This window comes from Heloderma suspectum, chromosome 7 (genome assembly GCF_057233095.1).
Source record: "Heloderma suspectum isolate Gila_16-S chromosome 7, 16-S_ref, whole genome shotgun sequence".
Lineage (NCBI taxonomy): Eukaryota > Metazoa > Chordata > Lepidosauria > Squamata > Helodermatidae > Heloderma > Heloderma suspectum.
Window position 1 is genome coordinate 53,496,459 of NC_139464.1, and position 21,098 is coordinate 53,517,556.

The 21,098-nt window shown below is 41.2% G+C and overlaps 1 protein-coding gene across 5 annotated transcripts in view; it reads right to left on the bottom strand.

Moving 5' to 3' along the window:
* Positions 1–21,098, bottom strand: part of VEZT (vezatin, adherens junctions transmembrane protein) — a 57,389-nt gene that overhangs the window by 26,707 nt on the left and 9,584 nt on the right. For 2 of the 5 annotated variants that reach the window (XM_084810266.1, XM_084810265.1), the window contains exons 2-5: positions 13,420–13,554; positions 7,198–7,248; positions 2,563–2,652; positions 1,107–1,282 (exon numbers count right to left, since the gene is read on the bottom strand). In XM_084810266.1, the coding sequence (XP_084666392.1) occupies positions 1,107–1,282; positions 2,563–2,652; positions 7,198–7,248; positions 13,420–13,554 (452 nt within the window). The remainder of the gene's footprint in view (positions 1–1,106; positions 1,283–2,562; positions 2,653–7,197; positions 7,249–13,419; positions 13,555–21,098) is intronic. The other 3 variants (XM_084810268.1, XM_084810267.1, XM_084810269.1) reach the window with 2 other exon arrangements.

A 21,098-nucleotide genomic window follows, 5' to 3' on the forward strand; every position in this document is an offset into this window, starting at 1 on the left:
AAGGGCATGTTTCTTTAGGGTAACCAAGCCCTCCTGTAATGACAGTTTTGTTTTTCCAGATTCTGACTAATTTAACCTGAATATCACACTCTAAAGGTGTTTTGTGTGTGTTTTTAAGCAGAAACTAAAAGACTTCTTGGTAAGCAGCCTTTTTATTGCTTGCTCATTGTTTTTTTTTTAAAACCATCTAACAATTATGCCCAACAAGCAAGCTTTGCTCAATTGAGGTTTCTGTTGCAAAACTGTTATTTTGAAAAATGGCTTCAAAATACAGGTATCTACAGGAATACAGAATAGATATTCTATCTGACGCTAAGACCAATAACTGAGAATTGATTAATAAATCCAGTTCTTTTCTTGTTCATTTTGAGTTGTGAGAAATTTGCGTTTTCCGATTACTTTTACCAACGGCTAGCTTTTGAAATACTGGACTTGACAAGATTACTACATATATAGTACTGGTAATTAAAAACATATAGGAAGGAAGAACAATCACCTAAAATGAGCCAAATACTGCAGTATTACATAATTTCCAAATCCAGATCCATATAGCAGGGGTGGGCACAAGCTGCCCACCTCCGCTATATAGTGAGCTCCTAGAAGAACAAAACTATTCCAATTAGATATAATAGAGTCCAGACAAAGTAGAGAATTGATACAGAATGGCTCACTCTTGTCCTTAGTCGCAAAACAACATGATCAAAGGGGAAAATGTGTTCAAGTGGGGCCAGAATATGTTCCCTGAGAAAAGAGTCAATAGTGAGGGCTGCTCAATTGTCACAGCACTGGGGATCAATACAAGATTGGACACAAAGTCCACTGTTAATAGGTCCAAGGTACACAGAAGCTTGTGGATAACTCTCTACAAACTCTTGTGCCATGGGTCTTTCTAAAAGCCTGAGGAGAATGTTCCTGCAACATATTATACAAATTAATACTTTTCTATAACATAGCTCTGCAAGTTAACAAGGAATACACAGAAGTGAAGCCAATTCCAAAGCCATGAGATAGGGCAGGGAATAAATAATCTTAATCAGAAAGAAAAAAAAAATTATTCAGTGGAAGGCTGTGCATTCACATAGCATGCACATGGCTCAAGGCAATACCAAATATTAGGCGTTGCTAGGGAGCGTAGCGTTGGAAGGTGTCCATGTTCCTGTTGCTTGGGCTGCCCTGCAGACAGGATACTAGGGTCAAGAAGCTCAATCAGTTCAACATCCTCTTGCAGCAGAACTTCCTGTTGCAGGATGGTGCAGAGAGCCTCCGAGCGAAAACCAACATCCTTAATATGAAGAGATGAGAAAAATAGTATCAGTTGAGCACATTCACACACGCAAACGTTTTTCAAATAAAAAACCTTTTCTATCACTATGTAAAGGTTTATATGTTATTGTTATGCATATGGTACTATCAGTGTGCATGGCACTTTAGAATGGTACAAGAAGACAGGTCCCTGCCCAGAGGAGCTTACAATAAAAAATCAGACACATGGAAAACAACAGAGGAAGGGGAGGAAAGTGGAAGCAGGGAAGCAAACTGCAGTTATTTTGAGCCTGATGTCTGCAGATGGCACAGTTAGGCAAACTCCCAGTTGCTTGCTCCTGCCAGTGCCTGCTCACACCCCCAACCTGGTAAGCTCACAGGGTATGTGAAAAACACCCAGTGGTGGCAGCAGCATGGTGGGGTAGGGGGAGATCACCTACGACGGAGGAATTACCTGGGAAGCGCCCCTGTGGGGGGACATGGAATACATCTTGTCCAGGCCCTCCTCAAACCCGGCGCCAGGCTGGGGTTATTTTAGTTGCATGTATTTAGGGTAAGTTACAGACTGAATTACAGTGGGGTATGGGAACTATGGGTTGTGCCAAAGAATTTACAATTCTACGGGAACAATCCATTATGGCCACCTAGCTGCTCTTTACTCCTAAACCAGTTCGGTGATGAAATTATAACTCGATAGTAAAATGCAAGGCATTATAAATTTATTACTATAGAACCTCCAACCAAAAATAACTCCTGAAGATAGATAGGTTTGTGAATTAAACTTGACTGTACGCTAGCCAGCAATACGTATCAGAAGCCACTGATTGCTGTCGAAAGATCTGTTCCCATTTCCAAATTAAAGGAGATCTAGAGTGCTTTGGGATGAAGAGATATCAAGCTGACAAGAGCAGTTTTTAACTGTAAATTGGAAATAAATTCACAAAACAAGGAATTGAGGAAATAAGTTGAAATATGTATTAAAAAAAGAGTTACTTTAACAAGGAGTTTTGAAAAAGGATGTGTGTGTGGTCCTAAGATGTTTCAGAAAGTAACAATTCATAAATAATGCATGTAAACCTTGAGCTTTGGCCCCCTTACTATATAATTCTTTCACATACAGATTTGAACATCAAATACTCTGGTCTGCTTTATAATATGTAGAACAAGCTATGACCCATTGGTTTAAATTAAAAAAAAGGTGGGGAGAAAATAATGTATTAAGGAATCAAATAGAAGATTATTGGGAATATGGTAGAGCTGTTTTGGGAGGAGAGCAGGTTTTTAATAAAGGAAGCTTACCAGCTGGTGGAGCATATCATCTTTTTTCTTATATGGTAAAAAAGGAAGCCAGGTTGCAAAACTCTCAGCTAGGTTTGACAGGATGTCTTTCTATAAAGAATGAAAAAAGTTATTATAGTCCATAAATATAAATAATTGTCCTAAAAACACAAGAACAGGTTTCATTTATTCCATCTGATCTAATTACATGTGAAGTCAATGCCTGTTGAGCTACTTTAGAAACAGGTTTTTATGCAAGATCAGACAGAAGTTTTGTCACTGCATGTTACGCATGTTTTTGTGCAAAGCTGAGATTAGTTTGTTGATTTCCAATCTGCAAAAAAGTGAATATTAAGTTACAAGGGCATAATATTTTCCTGTAATGGTCTATCACCAAGCAAAGATCATGGATGCATTTAAAATGGCTAATGAAATCCAAGGGAAAGAATCAATGAGAAAATCTCTGAAGCCTTTACCAAGCATAAAGCCTATAATATTACCACACATTTCCAAAATGGATTCTGCTTGATTTAAGTCACATGTGACTATTCCTTTTTACAATACAGAGTGTAGGACACACACCCAAAATTAATTAATAGCAGGTAGTTAATTGGCCTCAACATACTTTTAAGGATGGTAGGTTGAAGAGAAAAAGTGCATTTTCTTCAGTCTTGCAATACACAGTTGGGTGTGGAATGGCTGTTCTGATCTATATTTCTGATCAAGAGGGACTGAAACATGGGCTCAATACCTTCAGAGGCGGCAAATGGAATTATTTCTAAGTCTTGGGTTTTCTGTTCACTCTAACTCCTACCTCTATTCTTCATATGCCTAGAGGAACTTAGTAATGCTTTAGCATAGCTTTTGTATGCAAGTAAGAAGCAGGAGGAGGTAATGGGAGGGTTAACACTTAGTTTAGGTTGTTTTGGTTTAGCTTTGAACCGCAAGTAGAAAACAGGAGAAAGTTGGAAAGAGGAGTCATAACAATGTTAGAAGCTCAAGCCGCTATTTTATTGGCCAAGTTCATAGTACCAGCTTTGGCAATTGCAGTTCTTGTGCTTTATCTTTTCTTTTTGTTGCATTCTCTTTCCCTGTAATTGTAGAGACAGTTTCTAACGCTCATATAACCACCATGCCACTTTCTTTATTTTGTATATTCCCTGAAATAAAGCCTTGAATAGATTTCAATCTACGATTTTGTCTGTGGTGATATTTGTCCATTGGGATTAGCTTGGTTACCCACTGGGTGCTTCAGACCCATTTGGTGCAGGTTCTGAGGTTAAACGGGACCAAATTTACAGGGACATCTCCCTAAAATGTAAACTGGCAGCTGTATAAACAGCACTCATAAATTGGTACTATAATTGAGAATCTAAATGCTGAAACTAAAAGGTCAATCAGATCAAAGGCAAATGTAATTAAATCAGTTAATCAGGGTTACGAACGTCATTTTCTCTAGAGAAAAGTGTCTTGATGATTTAAGTCATTTGGGTTTCTGCTCAGTCTTCTTTAAACTTCAGCACAACATACCAACAAGCCTTATGAATACCCAGCTCAGTACTGACTCAGAGGGAAGATTATGATTTGAGCTTCCTACAGCAACAATTAAGGGAGTTTCTCATCCAATTACCCCACTAAACCGCAAGTTGTTAATGTGCTTAACTTTAAGCACATTGTCATTACTTGGCTTTCAAGTCAAACTCTGCTTGGCTTCTGGGATATTGAAAGAACAAGCAAGCATAAATAGGGTGTTGTTTCTTTCATTAAAAAAACAAGCTAACAAAACATTTAAATACAAACATCACCTCAGTGAATGCACTTGAGAGACAATTACACCAAATTTGTTATTTCCTCGTAATTTGTCTGGTAACTACTTTCCCTCTTCTTTGGTTTGTACACTGCACTCACTAGCTACTTACTATTTTCCCCAAATACCCCCTTCCACACTGTATCTCAAAACATCAACATATCTAGCAAAGCAATGAGCTAATTCTCTTGAAATTAGCATATACAATGGTGGAAGCTATGTTTGATAGCCTTCAACATACATCCTATGTTTTTTTCACGTGAAGGGACTAGGCTCTTCGTAGGGCCACCTTCATCCATACAATCTTGCTGTACACTAAGATCTATGTCAGTGGGTCCTTCTCAAGTGCCCACCATTAAAATGTTAGGTTGCTGTGCACAAGGGATAGGGCCTTCTTGATGGTGGTCCCAACATTGTGGAACTCTCTTCCTGTATGCCTAGCTCCTTCTATGCAGGCATTTAGGTGAGTAGCAAAGACCTTTCTGTTTAAAGCTGCCTTCAATTAAATTTGTAATTGCCTTATGTGTTCCAAGCAGTTTTGCAAAGGATTCTGTATGCTTGCCGCTGTGGCTGTTACTTCTTGTATGTAATCATGCTCTTGTGGGTACACTGCTTTGTGAAGGGGCAGCCCTGAAAAGCAGCTAAAATACTTTTTATAGATAGATAGATAGATAGATAGATAGATAGATAGATAGATAGATAGATGTGAGGATGACACTAGGCTTGCAGCCAGGCTGTGCTCATATAAACTGGTACCTACATGTGGGTTATCAAAATTGCCATGATTGTGGTGGGCCAAAAAAAATGCTGTTGGAAATATCATGGGAATTTCAGTTGCCATATATACAGCTCATATGTGAAAATGACAGTTCATACAAATGATGCCTGCACACAAGCACCACCTGTCTACAAGCCCAGATGCAGCCCTATGAACTCCCAAGGCAATTGAGTAAGTGGACCAGCCCAATGAATAGCAGAAGTAGTTATTTCAAATGTCAGGCACACCTAATATTTACCATATTTTAGACAATTCCACAATTAAGGGTACATTTAAAGGACACTTATCCAGAAATAATTGTCTATGTGATAGTCATTACTGAACTAATAATCACCAGCAACTTTTAACTGAAAAATTATTACAAAACATGCTTTGGAAATAAGCAATTATTACCATTTCTACTGCAGTCATCGGTAATACTACAGGATGAAAGGGAAATAGCCTGCTGGGTTTCCCTGTAAACATAGGAACTAATACTACTATCCACTTCTAATCTTAGTGTTGCCAGCCTTTAATTCACTGCAGAGAGTAAGCTAAATATATTTTTCATTTCCATCCAGTACCACTGGAAGGTCTAGAAGCTTGATGTCCTGTGCAGAACTGCAAGAGCAAGGCAAATATTTGAAAGGTCATGCTCAGGATGGAAACCATAGAATGCAAAGGTGGCAGAACTGCATTCTCTGTAGATACTACAGAAATGCTTATGTCAAACACTGAATTCCGATTGCCTCACAATCACTTGCAAATCAGGGCAGAACCTAAAGAATCCGGATTTCTTAATTCCGGACAAGATCCCTAACCACAACACCATCCTTCTTATATGAGAACTTGATATTATACCAGAAATTCACATTTCCTAAATACATGCCTGCAAGGTTCAGGCAGTTGCAGGCGAGGACTGGCAGGAGGGAGGTGGTTAACCCTTCTGTCTGCCAGTTCTCCCCTGTAAATACCTCCTCCAAGCCATTTCTCCCCCCAAAGCCAAGCTTCTAGTCCTGGAGCCCAGCTGGGGAAAACAGTTGGTTGAGGTGCAGTTACAGGAGAAATTAGGACGGGGGAGAGGAAGAGTTAAGTAAGCCCTTCCTGTCTGTCATTTCTCACCTTCAAATGCACCCTGCCTTAGCATAATGAAGTTAAACAGGGATATGGAACATAATGTATCATTCTGCCCTTAGTACAATGCTAACAATGAATCAGTGTTCTTCAGCAGTTTTACTGTACAGGAAAAAAAGTCTCAGAAGCAGAAGTAAAAAAGAACTTTAAAAAACCACTGAGACCAATTGGCAGGTACCAATTTTTTTTTTGTTATATGCTGGATTTTTATGAACCTGTTCTAGCAGTATTCTGTTGTTTTTATTTATCTCTTTATTATTTTTCTAACAATTTTAATTTTGTTGATCTCATTGGCTTATATGAACAATTCTACTACATCATGACATAACCATAGCTGAGTGAAAATCTGAACAGTAAAAATGCCACATTTTTTCAGAATGCATAGATCAAATTTTGTCAACCTGTTTTCCAGTGCCTTATCTTCGGGAAAGGCCTCTAGCCTGCAGAGTCATGGGCAGACAGATCTTGTTTAGCACGTAGCTAGAGCAGACTTCCCCAACCTGATGCCCTCCAGATGTTTTGGACTTCAACTTCCATCATCCCCAGCCACCATGGCCAATGGTCAGGAATGTGGGAGTTGTAGTCCATAACTTCTGGAGAGCACCAAATGTTTTGGGGAAGGCTGAACTAGAACTGCACTGAACATACTCCAACTAGTTGCAAAGGAGATATCATAAAATTGACGATTTTCCAGCAAAACGTACAATCATGTGACCAGCAGAAGGATTAGCAGTTCGGCAGCTGCTAAATTTTAACTTAAAATGGGTTCACTGTGCTCGGCCTACAGTGCTAGCTACCCATTCATTATATTGCTATTTTCCTAGAAAATGAGCAGCAGCATGCCCGTGATGTATTCTCTATGGGAACTTCAGCTTTGGAACTTTAGTACCCAAGTACAGGAGAAAATGCCTGAAAAAGAAACAATTTTGAGTGGAAGAACCTTGCACAGATAAGGTACCTGGGTTCTCTGGATGAGGCAACCCCATGCTATCTCAGTTTTTGCCCATACCTGCAACACAGAGGGGCAATAGACAGTGTGAGCTCAGCTCAGGATATGCATGAATTGCAATACAGACATATTTGAAGACCACAGCTAGTTACCCTCCTCCCCAAAGCCACTGCAGAGGGGCCCCTAACTGTTTGGATAACACTCTGAACTTCAGGAGGTCTTCCGTTTCAGGTTCTTTCCTTACAAAGTCAAAACAGAACATGCATCTGATTACCAGCTTTGGAGTTCCATTTTCATTTTGTTTTGTTTTTTATTTAGAATTATTTGTTTTTCTGACCCTCTCAAGCAATCTTAACTAAGGCTGCAATCTTATACACATTTACCCAGATGTCTCACTGAAGAGAACTTACTTCTCAGTACACATGCAGAAGAGTCTGCTGTAAGGGAATCAGGCAACTCAAGGCTCCCTGACTTTCCAGAGGGGTAGCCATATTAGTCTGTTGTGGTAAAAACTAGGGGTTTTGTGGCACCTTAAAGACTTAACACATTTATGATGGCATAAGCTTTTGTGGACTACATTCCATTTCATCACATGCGTGAAGTGTTACTCTGAGTTACATGAATACATACACACACACACGCTTTGGGAGAAGGGAGGAACTGTAAACTGTGAGGTCACTGTTGAAATTCACTGTAATTTGGGCACTCAAATTATGTTCTTTGAAAACACTTCTAAGCAGTCTAGAATGGATTCAAGGCTTTAGTGCACCATATACAGATGTGCGTGCAAAAGCAAAGTATGCATGTATGTGTATATATCTACATATCTATGCTCAATATCACATATGGGCAACTATCAGCCTGTGTCTGGCCTTCAGCTACTCTCTGTGCAGCCCACCAGCCCAGGGGTGTCCCGCCCACTTTTCCCGATACCCAGCTGATAAGTTATTAACTGGGTGACAGGGAACAGATTGGGGAAACAGCAATCTTGATTAGGATTGTTAAGAGGTGAAGGTTAAATCCTCCCTACCCCCAGCAATCCCTGTCAGAATAGCTGTTTCCCTGCTGCAATTAGCAGCAAGGAAACAGAGATCTTGACTGGGACTGCAGGGAGGGAGGCTTTAACTTCTCCCCACTCCCAGCAATCCAGATGCAGAGACTGCTGTTGCCTCACTGTTAGTAGCAGTGAGAAAACAGAATCAGGATCCTGATTAGGATGATCCCTAGGGTGGGAGGGGAGGTTGAAGTCCCCCTTTGTCGGCAAGGTGATGTCTCTGCTTCTTACTATGCTGTCTAGGTTTGTCATAGCTTTCCTCCCAAGGAGCAAGCGTCTTTTAATTTCATCGCTACAGTCACCGTCTGCGGTGATCTTGGAGCCCAAGAAAATAAAATCTGGCACTGCTTCCATTTCTTCCCCTTCCATATGCCAGGAAGTGATGGGGCCAGATGCCATGATCTTCGTTTTTTTAATGTTGAGTTTCTAACCAGCTTTTGCACTCTCCACTTTCACCATCAACAAGAGGCTCTTGAGATCCTCTTCGCTTTCTGCCATTAGGGTGGTATCATCTGCGGATCTGAGGTTGGTGATAATTACCAACCTCAATTACTCATGATGTACTCTGCATATAAATTAAATAAGCAGGGCGACAATATGCAGCCTTGTCGTACTCCTTTCCCAATTTTGAACCAATCGTTTGTTCCATGTCCAGTTCTTACTGTTGCTTCTTGACCCTCGTACAGGTTTCTCAGGAGACAGGTAAGGTGGTCTGGTACTGCCATCTCTTTAAGAATTTGCCACAGTTTGTTGTGATCCACACAATCAAAGGCTTTAGCGTAGTCAATGAAGCAGAAATAGACGTTTTTCTGGAATTCTCTTGCTTTCTCCATGATCCAGCAAATGTTGGCGATTGGATCTCTAGTTCTTCTGCCTCTTCGAAACCCAGCTTGGACGTCTGGTAGTTCTCGGTTCACATACTGCTAAAGTTTAGCTTGTAGGATTTTGAGCATAACCTTGCTGGCATGTGAAATGAGCACAATTGTATGGTAGTTTGAACACTCTTTGGCATTGCCCTTCTTTCGAATTGGAATGTAAACTGACCTTTTCCAGTCTTGTGGCCACTGTTGAGTGTTCCAAATTTGTTGGCATACTGAGTGCAGCGCTTTAACAGCATCATCTTTTAGGATTTTAAATAGCTCAGCTGGAATACTGTCATCTCCGCTAGCTTTGTTGTTACTAATGCTTCCTAAGGCCCACTTGACTTCACTCTCTAGGATGTCCGGCTTAAGTTCACTGACCGCACTATCATGGCTATCAGGGACATTCAGATCTTTCCTGTATAGTTCTTCTGTGTATGCTTTCCACTTCTTCTTAATCCCATCTGCTTCTGTTAGGTCCCTGCCTTCTTTGTCCTTTATCATGCCTGTCTTTGCACAAAACGTTCCCTTGAGATCTCTGATTTTCTTGAAGAGATCTCTAGTCTTTCCTATTCTATTGTTTTCCTTGATTTCTTTGCATTGTTCATTTAAGAAGGCCTTCTTGTCTCTCCTTGCTATTCTCTGGAACTCTGCATTCAGTTGGATATATCTTCCCCTTTCTCCCTTGCTTTTCACTTCCCCTCTTTCCTCAGCTACTTGTAAAGCCTCATCAGACAGCCACTTGGCTTTCTTGCATTTCTTTTTCTTTGGGATGGATTGAATTGCTGCCTCCTGAACAATGTTACGGACCTCCGTCCATAGTTCCTCAGGCACTCTGTCTATCCGGTCTAATCCCTGAAATCTATTCCTCACCTCCACTGTATATTCATAAGGGATATGATTTAGGTCATACCTGAATGGTTTAGTGGTTTTCCCTACGTTCTTCAATTTCAGCCGAAATTTTGCAACAAGAAGCTCATGATCTGAGCTACAGTCAGCTCCAGGTCTTGTTTTTACTGACTATATAGAGCTTCTCCATCTTTGGCTGCAAAGTATGTATGTATGTATGTATGTATTATTAAATTTATTAATCGCCCATCTGGCTGGTCACCCAGCCACTCTGGGCTATGTACAACGTACAATAAAACAGTTTAAAACAATACAATTCTACAATAAAAACATTTTCTAAAATACCCTAACCCACCCCAAATGCCTGCCTGAACAACCACATTTTTAATGCACGACGGAAGCTCATTAAAGAGGGGGCATGGCGGAGTTCCCTAGGGAGGGAGTTCCATAGAGTGGGGGCCACCACAGAAAAGGCCCTCTCCCTCGTCCCCACCAGTCTAGCTGTCCTGGCTGATGGGACAGACAGAAGGCCATCCGAGGCTGATCTTGTTAAGCGGCCTGTCTGGTGTTGCTGGAGGCGCTCCTTAAGATAGGCTGGGCCGGAACCATATAGGGTTTTAAAGGTCAAAACCAACACCTTGAATTTGGCCCAGAAAACAACTGGTTACCAGTGCAACTCCTTCAGCACTGGAGTGATGTGATCTCGCCGGCGGCTGCCTTTAATCAGGTGAGCCGCCACGTTCTGTACCAGCTGCAGCTTCCGAACCGTCTTCAAGGGTAACCCCACATAGAGTGCATTACAGTAGTCTAAATGAGAGGAGACCAGGCATGTACTACCGATGGGAGCAGATGGTTGGGAAGGAAGGGGCGCAGCCGCCGTATCAGATGGAGTTGATACAGGGCTGTCCGGCTCACAGATGACGACTTAAGCCTCCATGGACAGCTGGGAGTCTAAAATGACCCTCAGGCTGCGGACCTGGTCTTTCAAGGGTAGCCATACCCCATTCAACACCAGGTCAACATCCCCCAGCCTCCTCTTGTCTCCCACCAAAAGTACCTCGGTCTTGTCAGGGTTCAGCTTCAGTACATAATCAATCTGATTTCAATATTGACCATCTGGTGATGTCCATGTGTAGAGTTGCCTCTTGTGCTGTTGGAAAAGAGTGTTTGCTATGATCCGCGTGTTCTCTTGGCAAAACTCTATTAGCCTTTGTCCTTCTTCATTTTGTACACCAAGGCCATGCTCGCCTGTTATTCCGGTTATTTCTTGACTTCCTACTGTAGCATTCCAATCCCCTATGATGAAAAGGACATCTTTTTTTGGTGTTAGTTCTAGAAGATGTTGTAGGTCTTCATAGAACCGATCAACCTCAGCTTCTTCGGCATCAGTGGCTGGGGCATAGACTTGAATTACTGTGATGTTGAATGGTTTGCCTTGGATTCGTACTGTGATCATTCTGTCATTTTTGAGAATGTACCCCAGTACTGCTTTTCCCACCCTTTTGTTGACTATAAGTGCTACTCCATTTCTTCTAAGGGATTCTTGCCCACAGTAGTAGATATAATGGTCACCTGAATTAAATTCGCCCATGCTTGTCCATTTTAGTTCGCTGATTCCCAAGATGTCAATGTTCAATCTTGCTATCTCATGTTTGACCACCTCCAGCTTACCTTGATTCACTGACCTTACATTCCAGGTTCCTCAACAATATTGTTCTTTACAGCATCGGACTTTCTTTTCACCACCAGACACATCCACAGCTGAGTGTCCTTTCAGCTTCGGCCTAGCGGCTTCACTCTTTCTGGCGCTACTTGGAAATACCCTCTGCTCTTCCCCAGTAGTATATTGGACACCTTCCGACCTGAGGGGCTCATCTTCCGGCGTCATCTCTTTTAGCCTTGAGATACATTCCATGAGGTTTTCTTGGCAAGAATACTGGAGTGGGTTGCCATTTCCTTCTCCAGTGGACCACGTTTTGTCAGAACTCTCCACCATGACCTGTCCGTCTTGGGTGGCCCTGCATGGCATAGCTTGTGGCTTCACTGAGTTACGCAAGCCCCTTTGCCCACAACAAGGCAGTGATCCATGAAGGGGCTCTGTGTAGATACATCATATTAACTAACTGGACATTAGTCAGGTAATAATGCGTCGCAGTGCAAGCCAAAAAATGGTTAATAAGCTGTATAATAATAATCTTGTTGGGTAAAAGTAAGAAGTTCATACTGCTAAATATTTTTTTGGTTTGCAACATTTTGCAGGAAATAGTACGTTAATGTGAATTATCTCATCCTCCTCTGGGCTGTGCTATTTCGATAGAGCAGTTTGTTAAGAGCAAAATTTGAACAACAGAAAAAGGGAAACAGGCATAACTATTCCCATCCCTTCAAAATATCCTGTACTCCTCCATTCCCCAACAAGTGCATCTTTTGGGTTCCAAGTTGCTGGTCTCTGTTGCCACCAGACTGCAGCCCTGACTGACTCCTTTGCTGTTTCCAGAGCGAGAAGCACTAGCAACAAATAAGATGTTTTCCACACATTGGATGAGCCTTGGCTGTTTCAGGTGACTGTAAACTAATTATCAGTGGCATAGTAGAGGTGCTATGTGAGGGAACTCCTGGACTTTTTTCAGAGCAAGAACAGTGATGTCATGTGCTGGGGCACCATGTTAACTGGGGGATTTTTTTTGCTCTGGCAAGTGAACAATGTGATAACAAGGCTTTCAAGTTTAGTATTGTTTGTGACAGATTAACAGAGGGGAAGTTAGAGAATAAGGAAAATAATCAAACAGAGGATGGACATTTCTTCCCTTTTCTTTGATGGAGTTCCTACTTTAGTTTAAATGGTAACCCTTTTTACAAGATTGTTTGCATTTGTAATTAAAAGGTAAAGGTTGCATTTCAGCTGGTTGAAGATCTTTTATTATAGCTCAATGTGTCTGACATTGAAGTAAGAACCTATGCAGTAAGAAGTATGTACAACAGAGTTCAATGGAACTTACTCCCAAGAAACTATGCATATGATTGAAGTCATGCTGATCCTAATAAAGTGGATATTATGCTCTATATTGCTGCTCTTTGATGTAGGGTATATACACTCCTGCACTTCAGAATTTATTACATCACTGCTGCTCATCTGTATTATAACACCAACAGCACAATGCTCTCCAAGTCTGCTCAGAAGTACATTCCATGGGGCTAAATTCAATTTTATGACTATTCTCTAGCAGCAGGGGAAAAGGGAACCCTGCCCATCTCCTGACTTCAGTTGCCCCCTAAAAGCTAGAATACTGAACAACTGTCACAAGGGTCCCAAAAGCAGGACTGGACCTCCAGCACAGTAATACATATTGTTTTCAATAGCATTCATGTGCAAACAAAGGATACACATTATGAAAGGAATGCATTTTTAAACAGAGACCAGGATTTTCACAAGAGTTTATTACCTGAATTACCAAACTGAGTACTTACTTTCTGAATGGCACTTGTATCCATGTCTTTTTGTCCCTCTTCGGGTGTGCATTCTTCTGGATTTTGCAACAATGGTGAACATATTTCAAAATCAGTGTGTCCCAAGTCCTGTAAGTACTGATAAAGTGGTGAATTCTAAAATAAAAATTTTAAAGGTATAATTAATTGGCTTGTTTATAAAGTATGTCTGGATTCACAATGATTACAATTTATCCAGATGCTGGGTGTATACACTTTTCTATAACACTAGATGAAAGCTTCCTGTATAAATCAAGAAGAAATCTCAAGAAATGGAAATCACACTGGAGATGCTACTTAAGATGCCAATTGTATGCCCTGCTGTGCAACAGCAGTATGGCATAGATTTGGTAGAGGGAGTCTAGTTCTACCACAGGGAAACACCTAATCCCTTTGTTTCACTGCTGGGAACAGGTACTATTCCTGGCAGGAACAGCAACTCTGATGAGATTGTTATTCAGGAAAAAACGCTACACGCCTTCAAGCCCTTTGCAACAGGCTTTTTTCAGCACAGAAAAGTGGTGGTGAAGGGCTAGGTCTTAGCATAACATTTATAGGTTGTGGGAGGGGCTTTATCCACCTAGTACCTAATTAACAACAAAAACCTAAACACAACATGAAACATGCACCTAAATTAAGGCACAATCAGCTCTTCTTAAAACTAGTTGTATACTATACAGATGCAAGTGGGAATGTCACTAGGTATGGCTCTTCTCATCATAGTGTTGCAGTAACTGGAGAAGCTGCACCTCAGGAGTGAGCCTAGCAAACCTATGCCCTCTTATCTGTAATTTCCAAAGCTCTTAACCCATTGGTTTGCCCCTTCTTTCTAGCTCTGCTCCTGTGTCTTTAAAATTAATTCCAAGCATCAGCCCTTTTTTGCATGCTCTAAGTAGTGGACAAAAGAGCATTAGCATCCATTCCAAAAAGTTATTGACAAGACCCAGCATGAGCAGCTGTCCATAGCAAGTATGTATGTTGCTAATGGATTTTGCTGAATTTCTTGACCATTAGTTTTGTTTAAAACCAACAGAAATAGGTTTTGGTGTTTCCACATAGGATTTCCAACAGTAACATTTCACTGTTCAGTCACTTAAAGCTTAATCACCCGGATATATGCCTGAGAATGAATGCAAAATAAATAAAACTGTCTATTTCATGACCATTTCCTTAAAAGCACTGAAAAGACATTTACCTTCACCCCAATGCTACAAAATATGACTTGGCTACATATCAGAAACTCCCTGGAGAAGTATGCCAGTGACATCTGAAAATGCCTTTACTATTTTAAATAGAGGCAGTATAGCAGTTGCCGGGGAACCCGAGCAGGAGGGCACTATTGCACTCATATCCTAACTGTAGGCTTCCCAAAGCAGCTGGTTGGCCAATGTGTGAACAGAATGCTGGACTAGATGGACCTTGGTCTGATCCAACATGGCTCTTATGTTCACAGAACTACCTTTCCTAGGAACAGGGAACAACTGTTAAGCCAGTCTGTAGTATGGATATGCCCCTAGAGTTGTTCAATTTCCACCTAGAATCAGTGGAAATCTATCCATAGCTTTGGAGTGATGAGGAGAACCCAAATCATAGAACTTGCCATCTGTTCTGATTACACTTCAATGTCTTACCATATAGACCTACTAGTAAAATGGCTGCTGTGCCATATCCAGGGGATGTGTTGAGAGCTATGTCTTGTCAGAATTTTTAATAGTTACCCGTGCCTGAATTCTATGCCTGCTGTTCTGAGGGAACGATAACCCATTATTTAAATTATTTATTTGTGGACATGTAGAACCTCTTCACGCAGTCCATAGCAGGAAACACCAATCGTGGCTCTCCCGCCATATATGCCTGTCTAATACACACAAACATTTGCAGAGCTGGATGTATTACTGAAATGTACATCCCACTGTAAGGGATTTTATCATGGCTTAGAACACCCAACCACCACACATTTGTACAGGTAATACATGCAGTGTGTGAACCAGGTCTCATTCCTGTGTAAATCTAAATGTAGCAACAGGCGGTTTCCTGCCCTCTGAATTCAACATATAAATACAGTGTTTGTGCTCATTTTTGCTCTCTCACAGAATCTCCTTATTTCACTAGCAGTTCTAACATCTGCATGCTGGGGACATAGGGACATAAGGGTAGATATAGGGCTAAAAGAAGGTAGTGCATTTCTGGACACACTCTTCTCTAACCCAACATCAAAGAGGGAAAGAGTGTTCAAACACACGCTCCTTACTGCATTTCTCTCTTTTTTGTGTCCAGGCGGGGGGGGGGGGGAGGATGCAATGAACACTCTGCCTCCTTATATGTATTTCACTGCATGGATAAATTCACTTTTCTCAAGCAAGCAACAATTATATAACGAAGTATAGTAAGTATAAATGTAGAAATTCAGACAAGGCAGAGTAATTATCTAAATGAGTGTACAGATGTTTGAGATGCAGACGTTCACAAATTGCCAGTGGAGGAGGGCCAATCTGGACTGGGACGCTAGTGTGGGAAGCAGAGGACTTATCCCTTTGCCACCTCCTCCCCATTGCAGTCCCAATCCAGATTGGGGGCCCTACACTGGCAGTTTATGAAACTGCACTCAAGGGCTGGTCCATGAACTGCACTCTGGCGTGGGCTGGTCCATGAAGTCATGAAGAGTCGGAAGCAACTGAGTGAATAAACACCAACAACAAGCCCCCTCTTCCCCTTTTCATCTTAAGACTCTGACCATACAGCCTTCATGACCTCAATATCAGGTCAGACTTCCCCATTGCCTATTCCCCCCACCCCCAACACGCCTGCTTTTTTATAATATCTTATGGGATGAAGAGAGCTGGAGATCTTGAAAGCTTGGTGACCTTTCAACACCTTTGAGTTGGACTAATAAAAATATTACCACAATATGAATTTTTGAGAAGACCAGGTGTTTCTTAATCAAACTGAATTGCTCATCAAACTACGATACAGGAGATTACAGTTTAGCAGACAACAAATAGTAAGCATATAGAACTTTGTGAGACAAGGAAGGTACTTACAGAAAAACATTAACATCAAGATTTTAAAATCAAGATTTAACTTATAATTGATTGACTCTCTATTATCACATTATCTATATCTGCATTTATTTGATATACTGGTCACACTACAACATTAAAAATATCAGTCAATTTATCTGTTTTAACAAATGAAATTGAAATTAAGCCACAAATGTGAAAAGTTACCCAATTCATTGCCATAGCTGCTAAAATCAAAGCCACACCTAGGTAATTTTTGCTGATGCATTATAAAGGGAAATGACTAAGACTTTCTCCATTAGGTCTTTAAGGGTTACTCCCTCTCCAACCCTATTATATCTCCTGTGGACCCAACCTTTTATTAACTCTTAACTACATAACCATTATGACTTAAAAACCTCATATAGATTAAAATACCATAATATCCTTGTCTAAAACCACAGCAAAGCTAAAGATAGTAGATCAAGGAGCTAGAACATAAACAAAAGAAGAGACTCCTAACAACAACCTTAAACTATACATACTCTTTCTCTGTCTAGCATTTTCTGTCTGGGCAACAGCTAAAGCCAATAAGAACTGTGCTAACAGCTGAAACCAAAAACAGCCAAGTTTATTCTGAAACACAAACACACACACAACTTACTGGTAGCGCAATCCTTGTCTCCTGGAAAATGTGATTCCACCTCTCTCTCAGATACTCTCGCAGCGCATCTGAGAGAATTTCGTTCACCTCCCCATTTCTTTCTACTTGTCTCTCCAGGGTGACTGGAGCAGAAAATTAGAAATATCAGTCAGAGAAACTGCACCTGTGTTCTTGCACAGGCACATTTTCCTGACAGCAGCAGCAGCAGTAGCAGCTCACTAAGGCATTGTGATTACTCCTGTTACTGTACAATAGGGGTAATGCAGAATCAGTTGATGGATTCTTAAAGGCTTTTAGGAACCGACTGCTTAAAAGAAATAATGCACATCAATATTATATAAAATCCCTTGCAAAGATTTGCCAAGCAGCTGTATTTAAAGGTCTTAGTCATATTCCCTTGCCTCATAAACATAATGGCCTCCTTATCAACTAGCAAATTGCACATAAATCTCATCTAAGATGCGTATAAGACAGTGATTCTGGAAATGTACATGATTTATGCATTTCTAAATATCAAAATTATTTTCCTCTTTTCCACAAAATAGACTCTCACTCTCATCGTTCCAAATGGTTTTTTTTAAACTGTCTTTCAAAATCTCACAGCCAAACCCAACACCATTTAATTAAATACAAGGTTTTAGGACCATTTAATTTGATTGACTCAAATTTCTTTCTTGATTTTACTCCAAATCTGATGATGATCGATATGATTCCTTTAGTATTCCACCAGAACAGTAGTTCTAGTACTTGTACTTTCATGTCTAGTTTTGCTTTTGTTGTTGTTGCAACTATATATACACCTTTGAAGGCTTATAACACATCTATTTTATAATTTCTAGGGAACATGTAAGCAGAAAATAACAATGGATAAAAGAAAAAATTGGGGAGGGGGGCTTGGTCTATGACTAACAAACCATCAGGCAACTGCAAGAAGGCAAATACAGTCTTTGGATGATTTACACACAGCTTTTCCAGTGGAAATAGGGATGTAGAAGGTTTAGGGGTTAAGGCCTTTTGTGGAACAGTGGTTTCAGGTCTTGTCACCCATGCTCAGGAGGCAGAAACTAAACTGGAACAAATGCAAAAAAGGATAACAAGAAAGGAAAGTACAATTTATAAAAAACAAAAAGGAGAGTATATGTCTCCTTTTGGCTAGGCCTCTTTAAACCACTAAAGGAGCAATCCTATGGCAGCTAGACAGCAGCTAGATGGCCATAGGATATCTGGTTTTCCAGGAACTGACCTCCCCCACTTCCGCGCTGCCTCGGAGGCAGCGTGGAACAACCCTGTCCTCCGCACTCACAAGAGAAGCGTAGAGTGGCCAAAAAGGGGCGTTCCGGGGCAGGTGCAAATGCCTGTATGACACATCCAATGTGTCGTACAGCAGCCTCCTCCCCCACTCTGCCCTTCCATGGCTAGACAGTCACAATCGGCTGTCTAGCCAAAATGCAGGGCAGGAGGAGTGTGGAGGGAACGATCCCCTCCGTGCTTCTCCTGCCCTGCACTGGATAGGCAGTCGCCTCCGAGTTCAGAGGTGGCCACCTATCTGAATAGGATTGCACCCTAAAAAAAAGTCTGAGAAGGGATAAGATTATGTTTCAAATATTAGTGGTATTATCCTTTCCCTGTGTCCTATATTGTTTAAATTGCATAATGCAGAAGAGTGCATCTTGTAATGTACCTCTTGTGGTTCTATTAAAATGGCAATTCTTACCCTTGCAACTATTAGTTTATCATAAATGTGATGTCTCATGGATCCAGTATTAAAATACAGTAAGATAAACTCTTATTTTTATGCAGCTGTTATTACTATACAGGTAGCAGGGACCTAACAGAAGCAGATGAGATTAAGAAGAGGTGGCAAGAATACACAGAAGAACTATACAGGAAAGATCTGAATGTCCCTGATAGCCATGATAGTGCGGTCACTGAACTTGAGCCAGACATCCTAGAGAGTGAAGTCAAGTGGGCCTTAGGAAGCATTAGTAACAACAAAGCTAGCGGAGATGACAGTATTCCAGCCGAGCTATTTAAAATCCTAAAAGATGATGCTGTTAAAGTGCTGCATTCAATATGCCAACAAATCTGGAAGACTCAACAGTGGCCACAAGACTGGAAAAGGTCAGTTTACATTCCAATTCCAAAGAAGGGCAACGCCAAAGAGTGTTCAAACTACCGCACAATTGCGCTCATTTCACATGCCAGCAAGGTGATGCTCAAAATCCTACAAGCTAGGCTTCAGCAGTATGCGAACCGAGAACTACCGGAAGTACAAGCTGGGTTTCGAAGAGGCAGAGGAACTAGAGATCAAATCGCCAACATTCGCTGCATCATGGAGAAAGCAAGAGAATTCCAGAAAAACGTCTATTTCTGCTTCATTGACTACGCTAAAGCCTTTGATTGTGTGGATCACAACAAACTCTGGCAAATTCTGAAAGTGATGGGAGTACCAGACCACCTTACCTGTCTCCTGAGAAACCTGTACGAGGGTCAAGAAGCAACAGTAAGAACCAGAGATGGAACAACGGATTGGTTCAAAATTGGGAAAGGAGTACGACAAGGCTGCATATTGTCACCCTGCTTATTTAACTTATATGCAGAGTACATCATGAGAAATGCCGGGTTGGATGAATCAGAGGTCGGAATTAAGATTGCCGGGAGAATTATCAACAACCTCCGATATGCAGACGATACCACCCTAATGGCAGAAAGCGAAGAGGATCTCAAGAGCCTCTTGTTGAGGGTGAAAGAGGAGAGTGCAAAAGCTGGTTTGAAACTCAACATTAAAAAAACTAAGATTATGTCATCTGGCCCTATCACTTCCTGGCATATAGAAGGGGAAGAAATGGAAGCAGTGACAGATTTTACTTTCTTGGGCTCCAAGATCACCGCAGACAGTGACTGTAGCCATGAAATTAAAAGACGCTTGCTCCTTGGGAGGAAAGCTATGGCCAACCTAGACAGCATAGTAAGAAGCAGAGACATCACCTTGCCGACAAAGGTCCGTCTAATCAAAGCTATGGTTTTCCCAGTAGTAATGTATGGCTGTGAGAGCTGGACTATAAGGAAGGCTGAGCGCCGAAGAATTGATGCTTTCGAACTGTGGTGCTGGAGAAGACTCTTACGAGTCCCCTGGACTGCAAGGAGGTCAAATCAGTCCATCCTAAAGGAAATCAACCCTGAGTGCTCATTGGAAGGACAGATAATGAAGCTGAAGCTCCAATATTTTGGCCACCTAATGCGAAGAGAAAACTCCCTGGAAAAGACCCTGATGCTGGGAAAGACTGAAGGCAAAAGGAGAAGGGGACGGCAGAGGATGAGATGGCTAGATAGCATCACGGATGCAATGAATATGAACTTGAGCACGCTCCGGGAGAGAGCGCAGGACAGGAAGGCCTGGCGTGCTATGGTCCATGGGGTCACGAAGAGTCGGACACGACTGAACGACTGAACACAATACATTAACCAAGGTTAATATTTCAAAGATATCTTGTTTGCTATTGTTTGGGGTTACTTTACTGTTGCAAACACCTACACTGTCAAATCCAAAGTTTGAAGAATTTTACATCATTGAGAAATTTGCCGGCCACCTAGAAAATAGGTTCTTTCCTATTAAATCATAAAGTTTATAAAATACCTCATAATACAATGAATGTTTCTCAAAATTCATCTGCATTAAAATTATGCCAAATATCCCAGAAATTCAGGGCTGACCAGCTGACTAATTTTTAATAATGAAAAGATACTAATTAGTTCAGCATAGGTATCACTGCTAGAAGACATGCAAGATTTAGGGCACTGGCTGGAGAATGGTGGGAGCTGTACGACTTTTTTCTGTCTAAAGATGGAGACGACTGCACTCTTAGGAAGACAAAAAAACTTGCCTTGTCCAATTCCTTCAACAAAAACAGACAAACTCTCTACTGAATAAAAAGCATGTTCCACCAATCTTAAGATGGTTTTCAAGCCAGCATAAGGAAAAGGTACAACTAAGCTCT